This window comes from Neocloeon triangulifer, unplaced genomic scaffold (genome assembly GCF_031216515.1).
Source record: "Neocloeon triangulifer isolate White Clay Creek 2 clone unplaced genomic scaffold, ASM3121651v1 ptg000013l, whole genome shotgun sequence".
NCBI lineage: Eukaryota > Metazoa > Arthropoda > Insecta > Ephemeroptera > Baetidae > Neocloeon > Neocloeon triangulifer.
In genome coordinates this window covers 6,980,736-7,005,735 of record NW_026775555.1, presented here as the reverse complement: position 1 = coordinate 7,005,735, position 25,000 = coordinate 6,980,736, and the positions used below count along the sequence as shown (strand labels likewise).

Here is a 25,000-nt window from a genome sequence, read left to right as displayed (position 1 = left end):
TAAAAACTGATTTCAGTGTTTTTTTTTCAATGAATTTTATCTCAATCATTTCTCTTTTAAAAATTTTATATTCAACATAATTATTTCACAAAAGATCCAAGAGTAATTTTATTCAAAGTTTAGAATTAAAAATATTCATTGATAGCGACTTTAAAATTTTCATTAATTAGTTTCAAGTTTTAATGATATTTTTAATTGTCAATCAATTTTAAATTTATGCATATTTGGATCACTGTGATGTGAGTGTTAACGTAAATCTGAAAACTCTGTGAGAACTACGCAATAATTTTGATTTAAATATTTAAAAATGTAAGTGCAAAATAATTTACATAATTGTTTATTCATTAAACTACAAATAACAATAATTAATTTGAAATCATAAATAAGAATAAAAATTTATTATAAATATTAAAAATTAAAACATAAATTTATAATTCGAGTTTTATTAAAAAAATTAATAAACTGTTACGTATTAAATTTAAATTATTATATAATAGATAAAAATTTAGAATTGTACATTTAATTAAAAATTTTTTTAAACTTAATTGCACTAGCTGTTCAAAATTGTTTAAAAGTTTCAGTCTTTTTAAATTCAAATGTGTCTAAAATTATTTAAGGGAATGAACAAAAAATTAGCATTTAAATATGAAAAATCCTTTCCGAGCGAGAAACAGTTTGAAACTTTGCCGAAAAGCCCTTGTGGACCGAAAGAGGTCAGTCGGTGCGGGTCAGATTTACGTCGTGAGCCGAGAAAAGGTTTTCGCGGAGGCAAATGCGGTGCGCAGTCCGCAAGCGGCTTTGCGTTGGTTCGGCGACGGCCGCGCGCGGCTCCGAGTTCGTTCGAGAGGTGCCCAGCGATGGCGCACCGATGGTTCGGGGTCGGTGGTTGCGAGCGTGTCGGCTCAGTCTTGTCACGAGAGCCTGGGATCGAGGATGAGTCGCGGCGGGCGCGGCGCTTTCGCGGCCAACGCCACACCAGCACCATGCCCTCGAGAGGTGCAATAGTATAGTGTGGGTGGCGCGCGCGAACTCATGTGCCTTCTCACCACCTGCAACTTGATGGATTTGGTCGTCGTTATTTCCAGTTGACTGTTTCGCACCCCCCGTCTCCTCGGAGCCTGTGCCGCCGCCGACCACCGAATTCCCCCAGTTTGTTCCGTTTCGCGTTCGCCGAGGCGACTCGGTGCAGCCTCCAGTAGCCGTCGTCCCCCTGACTGAACGCACAGAACAACAACATGCCGGTCCGAAGAGGTCACGTGGCACCACGCACAACCATCATCGAGACCATCATCCGCAAATTCGACACTCACAGTAAGCGCAAAAAATTTTATTTTATTTAAAACTGCACCCCTTTGGTTGGGAAGGCACCGTCGACTTTAAAGAAAACCTGCAACCAGCTTTAAAAAATTTCCTGATCATTTTTCGTGTTATTGATTTTGGAAAAGATGAACCTATCTTGAAAGCTAGATCTTTCAAATTTTTAATTATAGAAATGATAAAAAAATGATTTGAAACAATCAAAAATCAGTTTCAATTTTTCGAAGATTCATCTCATTACTTATAACAAACAATTCAGTCAATATCATTTACAATTTTTTACAGTAAATATAATATTATAATAAAGTGAATATCGATTTCGAATTATTTCTTGACGCATTTCGGAGAGATACTAAAGGGGTTTGTTTGCAATCGATTAACCATTGATGTCTTGATTTTGTTCCGTGCTTATTATAATAAAATCTGACGCAGTCGGAATAAAAGGGGTGTATCTCATCATGCCCGAAAATAGACGGAAATACAAAAACCCAAAACAGACACCGGCTGACTTTTTCTCGAGCACTCTCTTGCAAGCAATAAGTTCAATTTTAGCCCGTGACGAGATGAGACTCCGGCGATATTCAATTAGGGTCAAGGGGATGCAAGGGCTCCGAGTGAAATGAGATATTTTCTTGCACCGCTCAATTCAACAGAGAGGAAATGACGAATCGTTGGGAGAGAGGAAAATCTAGCTGATTTAAATATAGCATTCCTTGCTTCGTTCATACATACATAATGATTTTGACTGTTTTTATAAAACCGCAAATCTTTTGTTGTTTACAAGTTGCATGTTGAAAAAGACACCAATTTTTATTAATTATGTGAATTAATCACCCTTATCACAATTAGTCTGCGTAAATTACGTCATCATATTACAGAAAATAAATAAAAATATTTAAAATACTTTTTTTGACCAATAAAAAATATGCTTAATTTTATGTAAATTTATCTTAACATTTTTTGTAGTGTATTTTATTTAATATTAATGTTAATTCTATATATTAAAATATATGTATTTAAATTTCCATCAAATTATATGCTTCTTGCTAAAGTATATAAGTTAACAGATTTTGTAATGAAATTGAATGCAAAGAAATTAATTTGAGAAGCTTAATTACGAAGGAAGTGAAACATTTTATAACTTGATAAACGATGAATTGGACTTTTCCCATTAAGAAGGTTTAGTTTTTATTTTTCTATAAACAGTTTGGTGCAAATTGAAGTAGCTCTATTAAATGGAAAATTAATCTCCAATGTCTCTTATAGTTTTAAAATTTTTTTAACATGAATTAAAAACATTTTTAAATTCTACGTTGAAATTTTTGATGAAAATAGCTAAATCTTAAACAATTTGAAATAAATTAAAAGCTCAAAGGAGGGTTTTTCAGTCCAAATATTTGTTTCAAATTTTCCTCATTTTTTTTTTATATCTTTCGGTGGTCCTTTCATTTTACTGATGAGTTTCTTTTCTGGTCTCAATTTTTTTGTTTGCACTCCAGCCGTGTTTACCCCCTTTTCTCGGAGTGTTATTCAGGACACGTTTCGCAAGGTGCTGACGCATCGATTATCAAAAAGGCTCAGAATATGGCAGCCTCCGTCGCACATATTCCCTCTCGCCACATGACAAAATCAGATTTGGCCGCTTTAGCTGTTGCTATCTGTGCGGCCGCGGCTGCAGTTGATGGAAATCGTATTTATCACGTTAGGCCGTGCGGTAAATCATACGCGACGAGTGAAAGAGCGATTCAAATTTTGCGCCAGTGCGTCGGGTCGGTGGCGGCGGCGGAGAAGTAGTGCGTGGAGGCGCGCACCGCCGTGTTGTTAGTGCGGGTTTAAAATAGAAATATGAATTATGAGGTAGGATGGGACCTTTAGCCGGCCGTAGTCTGCGTGCTGCCGCACCAATGTAAACAATTTGGACAAATATTTGGAAGTAATTTATTACAATTTCCTCCTTGTTATCCCCTTTCGGACTCCGGGGTATTAGCAAGGAGGCTCCGCCGCAACAAGAGCACCGCGATCGATTTCCAAAAGATTTGTTCCCAACGCGTGTGGCTAATGCAAATGCATGACGAAACAATCGAGACCGTAATGAGAGTTTCTGCAGGCCTTTCTACATTAAGAAAGAAGTTGGCCGCGCAAAGAGCCCAACTTGCAGGTTCGTTATTTATTCAAATAAGTCTGACGCCACAACTTTGTGCAGGATCTTTTGAAATTATAATTGTTGCTATGGGAACTACATTAATAAATTATGATTTAGTGCTTTTCAGAAATTGGTTGAGAGTTGAAAGAGTAATAATTTGAGGTTGTTTAATTTAGGATACAGGATTTTAAATTAATTACCAACTATAGTGAAAAAAAATTAGCAACTTCTTAAGCACAAATTTAAGTTTAAATTTGGAATCGTTTTTATAAAAAACAATAATGACTTATAATTTAGATTTAAGTACATTAAATTATAAAGCTCATGCTTGTACATTTAATTATTACTAACTTCCTGTTCCAATTTTACTCACAAGAAAGTAACAAATTATTCAATATTGGTTTTAGTTCCCATTTTCAGTGTAAAATGATGTCATTTTCATAATTAATGATATAAACAAAATAATTTTATACAAATTTCTTTCATTAATTAGACAATTTTATTTGTTTCCAATTCAAAGTTTGCGCCAATGGTTTTTTGAATCCTTTACTAAAAATAGTTTGGTCAAATGAATTAGTTTCCTGCCCTTATTTCCGCTGATAGATTTCACTGCTCGGGTCGATTTTCGCAACTGCTCTTCTCCATAGTTTAGCCCTTGGAAGTCCGGCCCCGTTTATAAGTTGGCAACAAGAGACCCATTTCTCAATCATGCAGATCTAATGTAGTGTATAGTGGTGGTTGCGACAAACTGGAGAAAGGCGGTGCAGTTGTACGAAAAGTGTTACAAGCTGGTGGCGAGTGCAAGCCAGAGAGCTCCTGGCGCTCGTAACAGGCAAGTGCATTTACTGCCGATATGGACGGGACACACTAGCAGGGAATTCACGCTATGCACTTTATTACAATGGGGTGACCCAGTAAGGCGGCGGCGCCCTAGCTGGAAATTACACGCAGCGCACATACAGTGATACGTGTCGCGCCCCCCAAGCCCACCCCACTCAGCATTCGCACATGCACACCATCCATTTTTACGTTCCGAGGGCACGGCGCTGTTTGGGTTTGAATTTCAGAATAGTCCAAAGTCGTGACTTGACTCGAGCCTTTCGTTATCTTCGCCATCGCAATTTTGTCGGAAAATTATCAAACATAAAACAATTATGGAGATAAGATTTTATTATACTAGCGGTTCTTGCAACCATCAAAATGTTTTGGAAAAAAACACTAATTTCATTTAATTATTATAATTTTTATCTTCAATTTAATAAACAAATATCTTCACATTTATTATAATTTTACTAATAAATATTTATTTTCAGATAAATGAAATCTTGATGAATTTTTTGTTTTATTATTTTTTTTAATATGTTGCTATTTTTAAACGATTTTATACATTATTCTTGTTTCAACAACATTTTTTTTTGCCATAAAGTAATTAAAGAAAACTAATTATACTAATTTTGTTGATTATAGCATATTATTATCCTAATTTTTTTTTAAGAGAAAGAATATCTCACTCTTTATTATTTTCCGTTCGAAACTTTCTTTTGAGAGGTCCAAACAAATAATAATACCGATTGTACTCCGTAGCGTATTTTATATATCAATATCAATAAGACAATTCAAAGCAACAATAGTAAAAAAATTCCGCGGTACCGATAAAAATACGGTTGATTCTGCCAAATTCATGAGATAGGAGGACAAAAAGCATGGCGCGGACTGTCGGTGCTTAGAATTCCGCTGTATGTTGCAATGGCTTTTCCACTTGAGCGGTCTCTCTCTCTCTCTCTCTTCGCGTCGCGGGCCAGACTGAATCAATACCGATTTTGTTTCTTTCTAGTGACTGAATGGCTCGTCACGTTTGTGCTGCCGCGGAACACTGTGCAAAAACTAAATATTTCGCATCTTGAAGCGGCGGCGACAAATAATATTTGTGTTGACGTCGGGTCGAGGACTTTCAATCGAAATGTTGAATAAATCAAAATGCGTCATTTAGCGGGGAGGAAAACACTTGAAAAATGAACAACCGCCGACAACCAACCGCATATATTTAAAACTTATTTTCACAGACAAGCCTTTTGTGGTTTCCTCATAATTGATAAGATTTGATACTTCCGTCAAAAACATTTTCCTTGCAAATATAAAAATATAGATTTTTAATTAGCCTAGATTTTAAAAGAGTTCTCCTCATTATTCCTGCTTCTTGCAATTTATAAAACGATACACAGCTGATTCTAGCAGCTCGCTTATTTTTTTTAATCACATTTGAACTATGCATGACTTTTGACACTTATAAAAGTCTCTCTTGGAATTGAAACTAGATCAACATCAATGCCATTAATAATTTGGCTGGTGCAGATTTTATTAGGACACATTGTTTTTAAAATTATAATATAATAATCGTTCTTTTTAATTTGATAAATCAGTAATAAAAGTACTTTTCTATTAAAATGCAAATTTTTAGAAAATAATTTAAAAAAGGCCAATCAAGTCGATTTGATAATATAAATAATAAAAAATAATAAATTTATGAACACCAATAGGCATGAAATTTATTCATTTTGTGATTTTGCACTGAAAAGAAATGCAAAAAGAAATTATATCTAGGAGAGAATTAAAAAATTTCAATCCTCGCACACTAATGAAAAAAATAATTGAGTCTTTTACGGCAGAACTTACTTAGTTGCTTAGTTAATAGCCAAGATTTATGGCTAATAAGCTGTGTATGTGCACAGCCAATATTGAGCAGATTAGTTGCTGCTCGTCTTGTTTGTTGACTGCAGCTGGCTGAGTGACTGACGAAGTTTGCCAACTTTCATGCCACAATGGATATTATCGCCGAGCAAAAAGAGAGACGTATAACAATTGAAGCATTAATTGCAGTGAAAAGAGCCTTTTGCGGTTTTTTGCAAAGCCTCGTCGATGTCAACAGAAATAAGAAAGAAATAATTTCGACCGAGCGCAAAAATAATAGGGCGGAGAGAGCAAATTGCTCTTTTAATTTTGAGCGACAGGCCGCATCACACGAGGGAAAAAAGGACAAGCAATTTTGCCGGCCCATTTAGCAGAGCGGCCTGGAACTTTTTACACTAATAACGCGATTGTTTAATCCAGCCGAGGAAGCAATAAAGCGGCGAGTTCATTCGGTGCGCCTTAATGCCTCCGACGTCAGACCGGCTCGTAAATAATCTCCTGCCCGTTTTTTATTTAAAGAACTGCCAGAGTAAATTTGTTTTCAATTCATTTTCACTCGTGGACGGCGGAAGTGGCGCCTCCTGAGCTCTATTATTATTATTCAGAGAATGTTTTTTTTTATAGTTTGTTTTTGTGTGTCACGAGTAATAAAAATAACGCAACCCCAGTGAAATGTAACATGCACAGTATATATATTTTCGCTGTTTATTGTTTGGGGAGTTTTAATTTTTCCGTTTCGCGCACCGGCTTTTATAGTTCATTAAACGACTGCTCGCCTCAGTCCAAATTGGTGGCTTTGTTTATTTACCCGAAGAGCAGAGTGTGTGTGTTTTATTTCCACGATATTTCTGGCCAGAGGGTTCAAAGATTTCTCGGAATTGCTCTCCACATCAATCGGAATTATCTGTTTTTGTAACACTCCGTGAGTAAACGCCAATGACTTGAGAGCTATTTTCCTTCTGCGGACCGGTTCGAGTTTAATTTAATTTGTTAAATCGCTTTTCCTCCGCATTTTACAAGTTGACAGTAAGCTCTAGAAAATGGGGTGAACAAATTTCTATAAAAAATTTTGAAATAACAGGATTATGACGTAGCATTTTCTCCCACAAAACAAAATACTCAAAAACTTTTAAACTTAAAATATGTAATTTAAGTACCAAGAAAGTGACTGATTGTGAAAAATACTCTATATTTACACAAATTTGAACATTATTTGAACGATTTTTTCTTTAATTCTTCTATATTCAAATTTTAAAGAGGAGGATAGTAAAAAATAGTCGCTTTTATTTGATGAAGAAACAAAACTTTAAAGTCTAAATAATTGTTAAGGTAAAATTCGTATCCCCTGCGTTACTTTGAAAGTAATAAAGGTTTTGCAAATATAAAGTCTCCAACAAATAGAAGAAGTTTTTTACTTCCGTTTAGAATCTTAAGGGCCACTCACTTGCAGAATCGTACAAATACATCCGCCGTGGTGTAGCGCAAACTTTTTCCTCGCCGCAGACTAAAAAATACACAAGCCGAAGTGACCGTCGTACTGCGGTCGGTATATGTGCCACATTTACGTGGCGGCTGGGTTGGCACTTTATTTAACTTGACTCACTTTTATGGATGCAGACCATATTTATTTCGGACGGCACAATTTTCACCAACCGATCGAGCAAGATTCGCTCGCAGCTGCGAAACCGACCGCGACCGTCGCCTCTCGCAAACGCAGACCACGTGGATTTGTCTAATTGTCGGAGACAAATTGCAGTCGGTAATTTATCGAGGGCCGCGCTGGAAACTTGCAGCGGCGGCTGCTCCGTTCATAAATCTGTGAGTGGCAAACTTTGAGTAAAGTGCTTTTGCCAGAGATGCATCCGCTTTTGTGATCAATAATAAGCCTCGTTCAACTTCTATCTGCATGTTCCGGGCACTACAACAAACTTCAAAGCAGTTAAATTCAGTATTAAAGGGTAATGTTCACTTTATACAACTCTGACGTAACAGACTTTCGCCGAACTCGTTGTTTCATCAAAGAGAGAGTCTTCTATTCAGATATTGCAAACAGAGTTGGAAACAAAGAAGGCATAAACTGAAGAGTAATTCTTTTGAGAGAACGAATTTATTTTCACGGATAAATAAATTTGTATTATTTTTAATTCCATTTCCAACCATCAGTCAAAGAATGATTAAAAAATCAGCCAGATAATTTATTGGCTTATTTTATTATTATGCAAATAAATTAATAAAAAAAAGTTTTAAATAAAAAGTTAAAATTAATAGTGGGAAATTACTTCAGAAACTTTTTAAACCATTTTAAGACCAACCATAATTTTCCAAAAATCTCAAACAAATGACTACCTTGATCTGAAGCATCTGAACCAAGAAATTTTTCCTTGAAATTGCGGCTTTGAGTCTAATCGATGATTATAAATATGAAACTATAACATTATCGAGATTTTCTAGTCTCAAATTTAATCTTTGTCCAGAATTTGTGCATTTTCCTGGCGCGGCGTTTTTGCGAAACTCTTTGGAGAGTTCAAGAGGACGATATTTTTGCGGCAATAAGCAAAAACCGGCTGGCCAGCGGAATTAATAGTCCGAGCGGCGAACGAATTCTGCTGTGTTTGAGAAAATACAGGCCTGTAACACATGATATCTGTGAGATATTTTCCACATGACCATATCCCCGTGCCTTTGCGTATATAAAAACGCCAGCACGCGGCTTGGTTGGCGATGATAAACCGTGCAAAATGGCAGCTACACAGAAACCTCCACTGGAGCCAAACATTTTCAAACGTTAACATTTCGCGGAAAAGAAAAACGAAGGAAATTTATCGCCGCGAGGATATAAATTCTGGAGGCAATTTCCAGTTGCTTTCTTTATTTTCTCAGTCGGGGCGCAGTTCGATTAGGCATCATAAGACCCTGCTATATTGGGCATCTTTATTCATGACCTGCGATGTGCATTGACCTTTGATTCCTTTCATGTTCGATTTTTTATACACTCTGCGGACGAGCGAATTATTATTCCGTTGAACACTAAAGATTCGCCCCACGTTTGGGCTTTCACCGTCAAACCATCTGAATTCCTCGCATATCACTGCTCTGAATTCCGACACTGCACGCCCGATCAGAACTTTTGCAAAGGCCTAGACGAGCGTCCATCGTGTTATTGATTGAAGCGTGATGGGCATCAAAATGCTTATTAGAAAAAGTTCAATCCAAATCCACTGGTTTCAAAAGAATATAATTAGTTTTGAATATATCATGTAAATTTTGAAAATCAACAGTATAATTTTTATTCATAATTTCAAAAGTTTTGTCGTAAATTTTGCTTTTTTTCTTGCGCATGAAATAGGGTTGCAGACCGAAACAGGAAGAGCCATTTTTTAATTAAAATTATTTTTTCAACTAGGACAAAGCCCATTTTCTTCCCTTCCAATTTTTTTTGTTTAAAATAAGATTAAAAAGTCATTATTTTTGAAAATTTATGAATAAATTTATGAATAATTTGAATCACTTATTTAATTTCTTTTATATTGTTTTACATAAATGCGTATTTAAAATACTCCAAATAATTTTTTAATTTGTTGAATATTTAGATAAAAAGCATTAAAATTAGTTGAAAGGCTTTGCTCTTGCCCGCGCAGCACTCGGTCGGTTTCATAGAAAATAAATAATTGGAAAGTTCAAACTCTAGTTTTCAATTAAATTTTTTTTATTGTAATGGATTATTTTTGTACTCAATTTTTTTAAGTCACATCTATTAGTTTTTTTAAGCGTATATTTATTTACTTATTCTAGTTTTCCTTTAATTTTACTGGTTTTTACAACAAAACTTCCCAACCAAGGAAAAATCTTTGAGCTGATAAATTTTCCTTCCAAACGAAACCCAAAACCACACTCATTCATGGGAATCAACCCTGAATATATTATGCATAAATTTTCTGAATGTTTCGCACTTGACGAAGACTAGGCATCCCAAAAGCATCGTTCATTCATTACACCTGCTTTTGAGGACCGATTCGGCGTGTTGGAATCAGAAGTGGCGTGTGATATGCACTCGACGCGAATCCTGAATGACACTCGAGCCACGGCCGAGAGCAATCACTTAACTCTTCGTGCACCACTCACACCTACCTTTCTCTTTTTGGCGTCAACGGCGTGAAAATGTCGGAGGTATCAAAAGATTTTGCCTCCCTCGAGTATCAATAACATCGGCAGATGAGCCGCGCAGATTACGAGGGAGAGAGAAGCTGCTCTCCTCGCCCCGTCTCCCGTGCATTGTGCCTCGCGTATGCTTTATTATGAAGCCACTGGATAGTGCAGATACGAACCCCTTCTGGCCGAACAATTGAACTCGAGGAATGCGAGAGAGGCCTCTATGCAGAGCAAGTTGGGCTCGGCCATAGACGCCGCGCTCGCTATTCATCCCCGTTTACGCCCCATCTGTGCGCGGAAATGGCAAATGTCAAAGGTACATATTTCCACACATTCTTTCGCGTCAAAAGCGGCGTATATTGTGTGTCCGCGCGCTTTTTGCTCACAGTGATAACTTAATGGTGCGGCGTTGGGCAAAAAACACCGCACGGTCCAACGACGCTGTGTCGAATCGATATGTACACCGCGAGCAAAAGGGAGAAAAAAAAACGGCGGTGGTGAATGAAGATTGATTCCGGCATTTTTTCACGCGATGAGAATCGAGCGTCATTGTTGACGTGTGGCCATTTTTCTTTGGCACGTGGCTCGGAGCAGCTACTGTATTTTATGTGGAATTATCTCTTGCAAAAAAAACGGGTGCAATTAATTATACATCTTGAGTCTAATCAGGAAGTTATAAATAATAATACTGGGGTTAGAACTTTGAACAAAGACACTCAAAAAGTAAATGGTAAAAATAATGATTTCCATCTTTGATTGTGATGTATTTTTAACTGAAGTTTTGAAATAGATTGATTGCAATTTAATTTTTATTTGTTTGATGTATGTGGGATAGAAAATTTTAAATTATTAAAATTCTCTGTGGTTTTTTAGTTTTTATTCCTAATCTTTTATTATTTTTGGCATATCTGATGGTGAGATTAAACATTAAACCATTTGGTGGTTTCTCAATAGATTTTGTGCAGTTTTCTAGTTAAAAAATTAGAATTCAGGTCAGTTTGTCAACGTGTTTGAAAATAATCTGCAAACTAAATTTTATCCTTAATTAATTTAATGTGAAATCTTTAATTGTGTTCATTATTTTATGAGAAATTAAACAGAAATACAGTTTCAAAAAAAGATAATCATCTTATTCATCTTCTGTATTGTGAAAAAGAAATGAAAATGTTTTGAAATTTCTTTAATTTGACGTAAGATTGGAAGATTCATTTCATCTACCTTTTCTAAATTGTAACAAATAATATGACACCTTATGTTATTTTCTACTAATGAAGCCATTTTAAAAAAATCAAGATTTTAGTTCATGGTTCTTGAAATAATTTGATTATACGACAAAATCGGATTATTTTCCAAAATTAATTCAATTTAATTTTAATAAATTATGCAGAAAATTCAGAAAATTTGCGCCCAAGAAATTTAATAATATTTTCGTTTTTCTTGTACAAATTTTAACAGCAATAACTCAAAAGTGGGGTTTCAATGGCAAAATTTTCTCTTGAAATTTAGGAAATGTTTTTGGATTTCATGAGGAGAAAAAACTATGGTTGAAAAAAGTCAATCAGATTCATTTTAATTTTCTCTCAGAGTGAAACGATTATGTAAAAAGATTGCAATGAATTTTGCTTCAATTGAGTGGCGATAAAAAATTCCTTTGATATGAAATAAATAAGCTGGTAAAGAGGTTTGAATAGCCCTCACAGCTTCGGCCTCCTTAATACTTAAAGACGAAGACTCATTCCGCTGATTAACGTTTATTCCACTCATCCGACTTAAAAGCAACCTTATTTCAAGAAGAATGTTGAGAAACTTTGCTAGACTCTGCAAGTTGTCGTGTGGCGCGTGGAGAAACTTTTGCACGCCATGCATCAGCACATTAGGCAGATTAATTCGCAAAACGCGCGCGGTGACGGCGATATTACGATGTGCACTTGGCGGCGGCCAGGCACTTTAATCCCGCATTACAGGGCCCGTCAAGTGAATTGAGCTGAACCGAACAGGCCGACCGTGATTGTGACACCCACACACACGCGATTATGTATTGACACGACGAGCTTTTGATTTAATTCTCTTTAATTATACGCGCGGTGTTGTGTGTCACCGTGACAATTTGCGGCTTTCCGCTAGCAAACGTCAGCCGGTCTAGTTCAAATTGGACGCAACTAACGATGGGAAAATTAGGCGATGACCTTAATAATGCATTTTAATTGACCGAGAAGAATAAAAAGTAAATAAAGACATATGATAGAAAAAACAAGCGCCTTTTTTGTCATCCATCGTTAGCCAAAAGACAAATTTTTTTTCTATATTATTAAAAATGAATATATCAGAATATATCAATTTTTTTGGTCTGATATATTCATTTTTAGATTTTTTTTAAATATTATTTACTCTATTTATTCTGACTTGGCTAGAGAAATTTTTTATTTAAAATATGAAACAAAATTCCAAAGCATAAAAAAAGACAGATCTTAAATTCCTCCTGAAAGCACAATTCGTCTTAAATTAATTCACCTATTTTTAACGTGTGTCTTAAAAAACCAAGTGAATTTTTGCTGAAGTTCTCTCAATTAATTTTCTCATCACAGCAGCACGTGGGTTTGAGAGGGGGTTTTATGAAATAATCTCAAATCTCGGGGGTGGCAATTTGAAATTTTGTGCGGCGGCGCAGGTGTGGCTGGTGAAGCGCGTGATTTACGACTGAATTATGCATCGCCTTTACGACAAGCAGCTGACCTAAATATTGCACCAGCGGCGGTTATTACCTCCAGCATTGCCACTAAAATCGAGAGCCGCGTGCAAATATAATTATGTGTGTCGCCCCAACCCCACTAGCGCGCTCCCAACAAACACAACTCAAACATGCCGCAGTCGCAGCATCAATAACACTAACGAATTGGGCTAATAATGCGCAAAATCTCGCCAGGGGAACTATTAATTGCTAGTTTAATTTGATTTTTGTAAATAAAATCACTGAAATAATATAAAAATTTAACCACTTGACATTTTTTGGACTTTATGAAACAAATAAATACCTAATCTTAAAAGTTAGTTTTGGATTATTTCGCAAATTTTATAAATTTATTCTGACACTTCTAGTTCATTTTTTTTTCTTAACATTTAAGAAAAGTTTAGTTCAATTTTAATGAAAGAATTTATATTAAAAATTTTGAATGTGTCGTAGAGCAAAATATATTATTAATTATTATATATTTGGCATTACAAATAACATGATTAATTAACTATTCAAATTCTGAATTTGTAGAAATTTGTATGAATTTAAAAAAATATCCTCGTCCTTAAAGAAAAACTTTGATGCATTTTAATGACTACCAAGAAAATTTCCACCAACTTCCTTCTAGTCGCCGACAAAGTTAGGTCGAGTGTTTAAGCATGCAGAAATTGTTCCCTCTCACTGGCATTGTTTTGCCGACGCACGCCATTAATCGATCATGTACACGTGAGGCGCGATGAAGCTGTAACTTCCTTCTCAAGACGCAATAAAAGGGGCGCGCCTCGCTTAAACGTAATTAAATTCCTCCGAGGCAGAAACGCTCGCGCGAGATCGTTTTTAATGAGAGCCTCTCACAAATTTCTATAAGCGTATAAGCGTATATACGCGTGTTTTGTGATACTCAAAACCTGCTTCCCAAATTGGAGTCTCAATCAAAAGCGGCCAAACTATTAGGGTGGAAATTTGTGATAAAAAAAACATTGCCGCTTTTTCTCTAATTAATAAAAAATAAAATGAAACTAGAGTTTGTTCCTATTTATTTATCAAAGGTGTTGATTTTAGGTCTTGTTTTTGTATTTTTGCCTTTGAACGAAAAAAGGAAAATTAATTTGGTTGAAAACAAGTATTTTTTCTCTGTGAAATGTAAAAAATTCAAACGTTTCCCATGTTTTTCAAAATGGTGCACATTTCAGGGCCGGAACAAAATTGGCTAATTTGCCGTGAAGAATGCGGACGTATGTTAATGCCAGAGAGAGAAAAAGGGGGTGAATACAATCCAGCGGAACAAAACGAGCTTTTTACTGCCGAGTTGCATGCATTTGTGCTGGCGACTTTATTTTCGCAAACTACGGAACATTACGTCTGCTAATTAAGGCAGCGCAAATAAAATGGCCGAGACAAAAGGTCCGCTTAATTGGCTGCATTTTTCCGGTGGCGCTACTGATAAAGTGAAAAATGTCATCAGCAGCCGAAACAAAGATTTGTCAAGCCGAGAAAAACGACAGCATCTCGTGGCGGCCCTATTTCTCGTAATTGTGGCCATTGTTGCCGCGCTTTCCTTTTGCTTAATAATAAGTGCGCCCGCTCTCGCAGCCCAATTAGGTAGATTGTGTTGGCGTTCGATTTTGTGTCAACTGCACTTTGTTTACATTACTCTTCAGCCCCCTTCCACCGCACACGCGGCAGAGATTCGTCGGCAAGTTTTATTAATTTCCAACGCGCCCCGAAGCAATCGAGCTCTTTTATTTTCGTTCAAAAATTGCTTTCTTTATTGTAGGTTGCACAAAAAAACAGTATAATTACTTCTTACTTGAACACTCATAAATATTCATCAACGTGTGACGTTGATTGTGTTTTTAACGTGGCTAATTCTACTTTATGGCGATGCACGGCGCTCTGGAAATGTACAGTGTAATTTAGCCTTGGACTTGCTGGTTTAACTTATTTGCTCCTATCAGGAAAAGCACAATAATTTGTTTTCAGTTAAGATGCAGACATTAATAAAACATAGTAATTTTTTATTTAATTCAATTTTAACCCAAATATTTATTAATCTTTAAAATATTTCAAAAGAAAAATGTGATTTGAATATTTCTAAACATTTTGCATTATAACGATTTTGTTATTTAATTATAGTTCAATCACATTAATTTCTTTTTCAAAAACAATATAAACCCTTTGTCATATCGTTGAAGCAAAATTTATTATAAAAATTCTATTCAATTTCATTTTACAATTCATTTAAAAACAAATTTACTCAAGCTCATTCCTTAAACCAACCATTTTTGAATTGTAGCTCAGTAACCGCATTAACCCTTTCGATCCGTGTGTGCACACAAAACGAAGGCAGCAAATCTGGCTGATAAATTACCCGCGGTTTAAAGTTTCTCCACTGCTTCTTCTTCTTCTTCATTTAGAAGGCACTGGAGAGTTTTGCTTGAAAAGTCGGTCTCTCACTCAGGTCGGAAAATTATTGCGCCGAAGCACGCACTGAGGTGGCTATTACATTAACTCGGACGCGTGTTTCTTTGCCGGATAGGCAGCGTGACACGCATAATTGCCGTGCGGGTTGCGTGGCCTGCAGGGGCCCTCGCTCGCCGTGGTACGTCTCGTGTTTGTGTTTTTCGTATGCGTGAAACTAATAATTGCTCGGCAATAATAATTAACAACGTGCACGGTTCTAATTAAATTACGCCACGTCGAAATGAACAACACCGAAAAATTTTATGACTGTGTTGTTGTTAATTGGAGCGTTTGCGCGACGCTAAACGTTTTAAAAACAACCATCGAATTTTTTTTCGGCTCGTTTGTTATACTTTAAGCTGTTCCAAGAATGGACGTGAACCAAACAAGAACGGGAAGTTGGCTCAATAAAAATGAGGTCGCCGTAACATTATTTTAATAAGGGATTATAAATAATACAGAATATGGAATAAAATAATAAAAAATAATTAAATTAAATACATTTATATTGAAGATAATTTATTATTTTAATTAAACCAGGAACATTTTATTAAAAATCAAACTAAAAAGTATTTAAAAAAATGAAAAGTTTTATACATTTAATTTTTCCATGACACACTGCTAAATTTTAATATAATTATTTTAATTCAATGAGGTCTTCTTTTCTCTTTTTTGATTGATTTGATTTGGAATTTGGATTTGGATAATTTTAAAGCTTTATGTCCAAGACTTTCTTGATAAAACAGTAAAGATCTCAAATCTCCCATAAATTCTTTAACCTAGCATGGCACTCTTATGTAAATCGAGATACATTTAAAATATTCTTATATCGATTAATGAATAAAAAAATTTGATATATACGCAATTTTGTCACATATATTTACAATCAATATCATACACTTAATTTTTTTTATAAATATTTTATACCCAGTTGTTCCTCTCATACAATATTTATACAACTTTTGTGCATTATTTTGTACCCACTTTGTACTTCATGGTTGAATATACAAAAATACAAAGTCTATACAAAAATGGGCACAATATTTTTGTACACCATCCGTACAATAAGAAGTACAAAAATTGGATTTTGTACAAACGTGTACAATTTTTGTTCATTATGATGTACAAAAGTAGTCAACATCGCGCGAAACTCAAATAATATCCGTGGTGCCAACATAAAACTGAAATTTATTGAAATTGTAATTTTAAAAATTATTTGGAATTTCACAACTAAATGTTGATTCTATTATTTCGTATTTATTAAATCATCTCAAAACTTAAACTGGGCTTTGCATTGATATTTATATTGATACAACTGCGTAAAAAAATTTTCAATGTTGGCGGGCACTGGATCACCTGATCTCAGGTTATCATTTCAAGATAAAAGTTAGTAAAGCGAGTAGCGTGGTCTTGAACAGAAGTGTTTACCAAAAAAATAAGTTTTAATTTGAAGAAAACCAGAGGATTAAGAGACACAAAATTTGAGAAGCAGCCGTAATAAGGTATATAAGGAATTAAATTTTTTTTAAACTTTAATATAACAAGCTGTTTCTATTTGCAGATGAATATGTTTTAGAGTTATGAATCCTGCTATTGCCGGGCTGCTCTGACGCGAAAATTCACACAAAATATCCAGCAGTATCCAGTATGAGGATTAATGAGATATGCAAAGCTTTTTTTCTGGTAGGTGTGAAATAAAAAAATTGATGCAAACCGTTCGTAAATATTTATCGGTGAAATCATTTTTCTAGACCGACTGCTCTGCAAGGAATGACGAAAAACATAGAAATCGCAGCTCGGGCGTACTCCTGTTGTGCGAATGGACAGTTTAATATTTTAAATTAATACAACCCAACAAATGAAGAGTAAGAATATTCTTTAAAAAAACTAGTGAAATTGTGCAAAGTCTAATAATTCTGTTGAATAAATTTCAATCTGACCAAACATAACCATGTATACTTGTTTACACTTCCATCATCGAACAATGATATTTTGTATAAGCCAACGGAAAAATTAGTACAAAAATTGTACATCCCAGCGTACAAAGCACATGGCCGGCTAGATGTACAAAATTTGTCCAGCCCACGTACAAAAATTGTATAGCATCCTATACAAAAATGCACAAATTTTGTATTCCCAATTCTATACAAAACGTTTTGTATATAATTTGTGCTCAGAATATACAAAATCTTTGTACAGAAGGAACAACTGGGTAAGTGCATTTTTTCTAGATTTTAATTATAAAAATTATTTGAAAAATCATGAATTAAAAAGATAACTAAATAATAGCAAGAAAGAGTTGATAAAAAATTGAGTATTTTGTATTAACGCTAAATCAGGTTTATTTCTTGAGAAGCTGAAAAATCCAAGCTTTAAAAATTCTAAATTCTTACGCTTTTTTCCTATTTCTCTGTAGGGAAATCAAAAGAAAAATGCGCTCTTATTATTAAATTTTACACGAGATGGCGAAAGAAGTCTGCATTTTTTACTATAGTACCATGGAAGCGAACGTCATCCATTACATAGCAAACCGAAATATTAAATAATCGGCGTAAATAATGGCCGTGAATTATATAGTAAAAAAATGTATTTGTAAGCATAAGATTTTTATAATAACTATAATTTTTCAGCGGAAACTTGGATCAAGTATAGAAGCATGAAAATTTCATATTAAAACTTTATTAAACAAGCAATCACTGACGTAATTTGCTCGTGTTCGTTTTGCTTCTGATCGAACAGCAGGAAGAGCATAAAAAGTTATCGGTTGGACGGTGAATTTTTAACGTGGGTGCGCGAAACAAACACACGCTGTACATATTACCCGAGCAGAAATAGACAATAAAAGAGCCGTGTTATGTAATTCCGTGCAAGTGGGGCTGCGCCTGGCTGTGCTGCTTGACTTTTTATCAAAAGTGATGTTGGCGTTGCCGTACATGCATCAAGGAGGGCTAATAGGTCTCTGGTGTTACGACCTCATTGGCACTCCTTAATATAAGTGCAGCCCTCGTGGAAATTTTTGCCGCATCGATCCGCCGCGGGGATGTGTAAAAAATGTGTAGTTTTTCATCCGAGCACGCCGCAATTTTCGGGAACACACGCGCGGGGAGGAATTAAAATAAAAATCGGCCGCCGTGCTTGTTAAAATTTTAATTTTTCGCGTCTCGCTGGCGCGCTCTAATTTATTCCATGCATGCCAAAATTCCACCAAGTGTGCTGCGAAAAAATTTAATCCGCCGCTTCTGCGCCGTGTTCCAAGCGGCGAGGGTGTGTGTGTCGCGCCTTTTTTGCTGCTGCAGCGAGCGCCGGTGATAAGGCAAAAAATCGACAAGCAGCTCCTATTCAAGATTTAAGCTGTTTTTCTTTCCAATAGCGACGACGAGCTGCTTGTGAACGAGAAAAGTAGCGTTTTTCCGTTCCGATGGGTTTATTGTCAAAAGCAGAAATATGCTTGAATGTTGCAAGTCTTCCCATTTAAATGTTTTCTTGAGAAAAATGTTGACATGTTTGTCTTTCAATGGCAAAATAAATGCACAAACATACTCGATATGTGTCGCTGCCGTCAAAATAAAACTGATGCCATAAAAAGCAGATTTTTAAACTGTAAAATTAAGAATTAAAATGGATCCAATTAAAAAAATTTTAACTCGGTTTTCATGCTTCTTTAAATTATTTTTCATTGAGAAATTTCATTTTGATGAAATAAATTTTGAATTTAAGTTCAAAAAAATAAGCTAATTAATTTATGTGATTCTTGTTTTAAACATGTTGCCTTTTAATTTACCATTATTCATAGTCATAGTTTGTTATAAATAGAAATTATAAAGGATAAAATTAATTAAATCTTCCTTATTAGGGCTTTCTTTACTCGCTGTTAGTATTTATAAAAATTAACATAAATTTTTTCCAGTAATAAAAATTCTTTTTATTTTTAATGGAGCTTTAAATTTTGACCAGCGCATTTTTGAGTAAGTCGATCCATTATCATGCACTCTACTTACCTTCTTCAAATTTTATTTGATTTAGTTAAATATTAACCTGACGAATTTATTTTATCGCAATGAAATGTCCAAGTGAATATGGGCATTTTTTTTATAGTTTTAAGGGTAATTGCTGAATTCCGAAAACGAAAACATGCCATTTTGGTTTTCAGATATGTTGTTGGGTATGATAAGAGGTACCTCTCCCTAAATTTTCAGATGAAAATTTCATGTGCTTTTCCGGGAAATTGGATTTCCGTAAAAAACAAAAAAATAGAATATCTTTGTTTCTAATAAGAAATTTCAAGTAATCTTTTCACTTCCAGACGTAACTTTTTAAGCTGAACAACTTTGCCGTTGACAACTTTTGTGTAGGTCAAAGGTCAAGGTCACTAAATTACAAATTTCACTTTTGAACGCAATTTTCAAAAAGAAGCACACCTTTGATTTTTTTCTAGGTATAGGAAAAAATGTAGCCCCAAGTGTGTAGAACAATATACTTGATTTTCAAAATGGCATTATTTTTAGTTCAAAAGATAATTTTAAGTGAATATTAAAAAACAGGTAAAAATCGCTATTCGGCAATAGAAATTAATTTTCAAACAGCAATAACTTAGTTACTGTGAGAGATACGACCGTAGTTGTAATGACAAAAAGTGTTTTAAATTACTTTTTCTATCGAATCATGTATTGGTTATCCATATTTGGTCACTTAAGGTTATTGACCCCCGTGACCTATGACCTTAAAAAAGGGTTAATCAAAATTGTGGCACAAAAAATCGAAGAATACTTTTAAAACAATGTTTTCGTATGAAATTTCATGCAAAAATATTTTTTTAAGGTCATAGGTCACGAGGGTCAATAACCTCAAGTTATATATAAAATATTGAGCGGCGAATTTCGTGCTTCGAATGATTCATTTGGGCATCGGCAAATATTTAAATTGGGGCAGTGCGGAACTTTTTGGCGAAAAACTGCACGGCACCCACGCGAACTTTTGTTTTTGGAGCTCGCCCTGCCTCTCTCTCTTTCTCTCGCCGGGTAAACAATAGCGTTTTTAAAAGCCTGTAAGAGCCAGTCGCCGGCGGCTCTTTATGCTTGAAAAGGGGGTGATTGTACAAGTAATACTCTGTCGGATCATTAAAAACTTAAAATGGCTGGGTGACTCGGGCTCGTTCTGCGGATGGAGTGTGTGACGCAAAAGAATGATAATGCGGCCTTTGTTGCGTTCAACCATAAATTGGCAGTCGTCCTAATTTTCGCTTCCGTTTCATAATGTTCATGTTCATAAATCAAAAGATATTAGAAATCTTATCCAAAATATAGGCCTCGAGAAAAAAGCTAGATGAAAATTTTAAAGAGCGAATGAATGCCATCAAAAAAGAAACTAAATTTTTTCTCCTTTTTTCACGCTTTCTGAAGTTTTTAGTGAAAAACAAGTTTCACTTTTTACGGCCCTTATTTTTGTATAATATTAAAAGGAGCGAAATTTTTCCCTCTATTCATGATAAGTTTGCTTTTCCAATCGTCTCGGCTGCTTTTTCAATAACAAAACTTTGCGGTAGAAAATCGGCTGTGATCGAAAATCTCAGCGCAAAGTTTTCGGTTCGAAGGGAGCGAGTATGGCCCAAAATATGTTTTATTCAAGAAACTCCTTCTATTACCAGCTGCAAAAAAGGGTCCAAACTGCGCAAAAAAAGGCTGTGTCCATTCCATTCCGTCTCTCCAGACGGCCTTTGTGTTTGCCGCCGAAATCTCTTTAGACCAAAGAAAGTTTATCTCTCAAAATAGCTCTCAGGTGTCACTCGCGAAATTGACTTCTTGTTTTCACCGCACAAAAAATATAATACGGTGAGAGAGCGATACTTTTTCTTTTGTTGTGCGGCAAAGCAACAATTGTTGAGAGAGAATTACTTCTTTTTCTTCTGCTCTTGATTCGCTGAGCCGACAATGGTCGGCATCATTTGTCACAATTTCATTTCGCCGAGACAAAGCCCGCCCGCTTTACTCAAACTTCACCCCTTGACGTTAGGCAATATATTTATTTTCATCACGCACGGGGACGTCAATTACAAAAGCCTAATGGAAGAGTGATAATTCCGATATCCGAGGCTCGTCTTTCGTCCTTGACTCGGTGCATGGCCGACTTTGATTGATTCGCGCACGCACACGCGATGGTATGGCAAGTTCTTCTCTTGTATGTCACTCGCCTGTCAACAGTGTATAAAAGTGCAAAGTCGATGGAGCAGCAGCCGCAGCACGGCCGCCGCAGCCGCCGCTTTATCGGCCGAATTTCGCTCTGCTCTCAGCAGTCAATCAATAACGCCACCGCAGACAACAAGTAAACTTGAGCATAGAAGCTCTACTCGCAAACAAATTGTCTTTACATACAGACGTGACCGTCTTGCCCGCCATTTGGCTCAAAAGCGCGGTGTTTGTGATGCACTATCGGATTCACCCAGGCACCGAAAAGCTTTTCTGGCTGAAAGGTTAATTTTGGCAATTTTTCAGTAAAAATGATATAACTCTTCTATTAGGTTTTTCTCCATTCAATTGACATTTCTTATTTATTTAGTTTAAATATCAGATGCATTATTGTAAACTTTTGTTCATGAAAAACTTATATTTTGTTATTTGAATGAGTTAATTTTTTTATTTAAACAAAATCGAAGAGGACAAATTAATCCCGTTTTCTCCATTTCCAAGCATTAAGTTTTAAGTATTACCGAATATCAACCTTTTCATTCATGTTCTTTTTTTAATTAATTAATTATTCGTGAATATAATCTATTAAATTTTGAATTTACAGTTGAAATGGAAGATATTTTTTGTTAGGTTTTTGATTGGCAAAAATCTTCTCGGACCACACCTTTTTTTCCCACATTCTCCATCTGAAAAGGAAAACAAGTTTGAACTACTTCGTCCCCTTTCCCGACTCGCATCCCTAGTCAGAGGGAACGAACGGAATAGCACGTCTTGACACGTGTGACGTACATTGTATCGGAATTTGTACGCTGGAAATATCCCTCGACTTTTACGGCCGCCGAAAATCAAAACGTCGTGAAAAAAGCCTTGGCATTTCGATCTGTGGTCTCGGCCCAATAAAGATGCACGGGCGCCACACATATTTACGAGCCTGCGGGTCTGAAAGTGGTTACTTTTCATGAAAAGCGGCGCATGGAAATAAGCGAGTGCGTGTGCAAACACGGAAAAAACAAGCCTGGGGAAAAAATCACGGCCGGAGAGAGCGAGGGAAAAGGTGGAAATCGATAGCAGTGAGGACATGCATCATATTGATTACGCGCGCCGGGGCGGGCGGGCGTGCATAAATTCCAGTTTCTCGGAATGCTGAAATATAGCATTATTCCGTGAGAGCGGCGCTTTCCTTCTTTTCAAGGGGGCCACTTTATCCGCATTGCTCGCTCGCAAGGCGGCACGGCGAGAGGCCCTATCTTGTGTTTTGATATTTACAGAATTTCGAATGCGCCACAGTCGGCTTTTCGCTCCACTTTGAAGTTGAATCAGCACACACGAGGGAGAGAGACAGAGAGGAAGGGAAATGTTTTCGTTTACTTACTGGAGCAGAAAACTACTTTTCGCAATGATGAAGTCTGCAATCAGTGCAATAAAATGATATATCAATGGAAAAAAATTCAAAGTAGAAAGGGAGGAAAAGACTTCGCAATAATTGCAATTAAAATTCCTTTTTTTTGCAGAAAAATTGTTTTATTTTATTTTTTAAAAGGCGCCTGTGAAATAGAATGTTATGCAACCTGCGCAGCATGTTTGTATTATTCCAATTTTAACTTCCGTGTTGATTTATTTACGAAAAAGCTCAGCAATTATCAGTGTTATTAATGGAATGTGGGGCACACGAATGTGCCAAACAAAACCCGCTTTCAACTCATCTTCCCAGCGTGAGAATTCGCGCACACGCTCGCCAATACACACGGCCGTCACTTATTATTGCAAACTGTTTGCGGTGATCGCACGCAGGGGACTATAGGGGTCGGCCATTACGGCAGCAACGTGGAATAAAAATATATACTGCCCTTTTCCCACCCCCGACGGTCAAACCGTGCAGCTTTATATGCGGTCTGACAATTCTGTACGCAAAGCTGCTTTTCTAAATTTTTGCGCGTAAAATTAATTAATACGAACCCTCCCGGCCAATGAATGGGAGGGAGAGCGAAAGTACTAAATTATTCTTAACTTAATTAAAATCGGATTAGGGCGGTGAAAACCATTCAATCGTCAGAAATATTTATAAGCATAAGCCAAGACGATAAAAATATATATTGTGAGGATTTAACCTATTTAATTAATTATTCGGAGAAAATATTCCTCTACGGCTGTGAAGAAATGCAGATAATTAGAGTTTTATTTGGAGCTTCCTTCTGTATAAAATAAATAAACAGTAAATGTGCGACTTGTAAAGATCAAGTAAATAAAAAGTACAGATTTATTTGTCACGAAAACGTTTTGTTCTGGTGGCAGCCATGTCAGTACCAAGTCCATAAAAAGCACAATTTAGTGGAAGAATTTTTTGTCTCGGAAGAAAAAGGGTCGTTAGCATGCGTCGCCAATTAAGCAAGCGGGAACGCCCATAAATACACTAAGAGATGTCGACACGTCGGGCAATGACTGGAAATAATTTCCACGAATTATAACAAGGGCGAAATGCGGCATTCGCTCATTAATTCTCCGCAGCGACGGCAGTTGTAGCAATCAAGCGCGGCAATGGCAAGTGGAAGCATAAATTCCGGCGTGCCGCTGAATGTTTCAAACTCTTCCATTTATTAAATTAATTAGCCGGCTGCATGAGCGACCGGGCGCGCGAGTGAGCGGAACCGCATATTTTACACTAATGCAAATGGGCGGTGCGTGTGCGCGCCGGCTAATTCCACCCGCACATTATCCCGCTGTCTATCAACTCCTTCTTTTTATCTGCTGCGCCGCACCAGAAAGCCACGCGGCACTCGCTCATCGCTCACTAATTAATTCATACGCACTCTGTGTGTGCACGTGAACCTGCCCTATTGAAGCCATCAATTCGACTATTTGCTCTGCGGATAATGCAAAAGATTATTTTTACTCAATTTACCATTCCTGTAATATTAAATAATTACATTATTGAAATGCTATTTCTTTAAAATTTTATCAAATTAATTTTATTTTATATTTATTGTTTTAATTTTGATTGTCGTTGCAGTGTTTATATTATAATCAAATTTTCAATTGTTTAAATAAATTATAAATAATTTTTTCCAAACTGAAACAAAACGATAAATTTTATCCTTAAAAATTTATCATAGACAATAATATACATTACTTAACTGATAGGATACTGGATAGTTTTGAAAGGATATGAATCTTGTCTAAATAAAACCCAGTAAGGTTTCTTGAGAAACAATAGATTTATTCAAATCATGATTTGATTCGTAGGGGGGAATCGACCTCTTTTATTAAATAAAATTCCTTGCCTTAATTAGAAAGAGATTCAAATTTCATTTTCACACATTCAACATTTGC

The 25,000-nt window shown here is 35.9% G+C and overlaps 1 protein-coding gene across 14 annotated transcripts in view; it reads left to right on the top strand.

The window, feature by feature from the left end:
- LOC132198550 (potassium voltage-gated channel subfamily H member 6) overlaps nucleotides 1–25,000 on the top strand; it is a 164,977-nt gene that overhangs the window by 49,571 nt on the left and 90,406 nt on the right. Inside the window, exon 1 of one of the 14 annotated variants that reach the window (XM_059622617.1) lies at nucleotides 928–1,311. The exons of the other annotated variants lie outside the window; for them this stretch is intronic. Within the exon in view, the coding sequence (XP_059478600.1) occupies nucleotides 1,236–1,311 (76 nt within the window). The 5' untranslated portion in view covers nucleotides 928–1,235. Of the gene's footprint in view, nucleotides 1–927; nucleotides 1,312–25,000 lie in introns of those variants that run through there. 14 annotated transcript variants of the gene reach the window in all.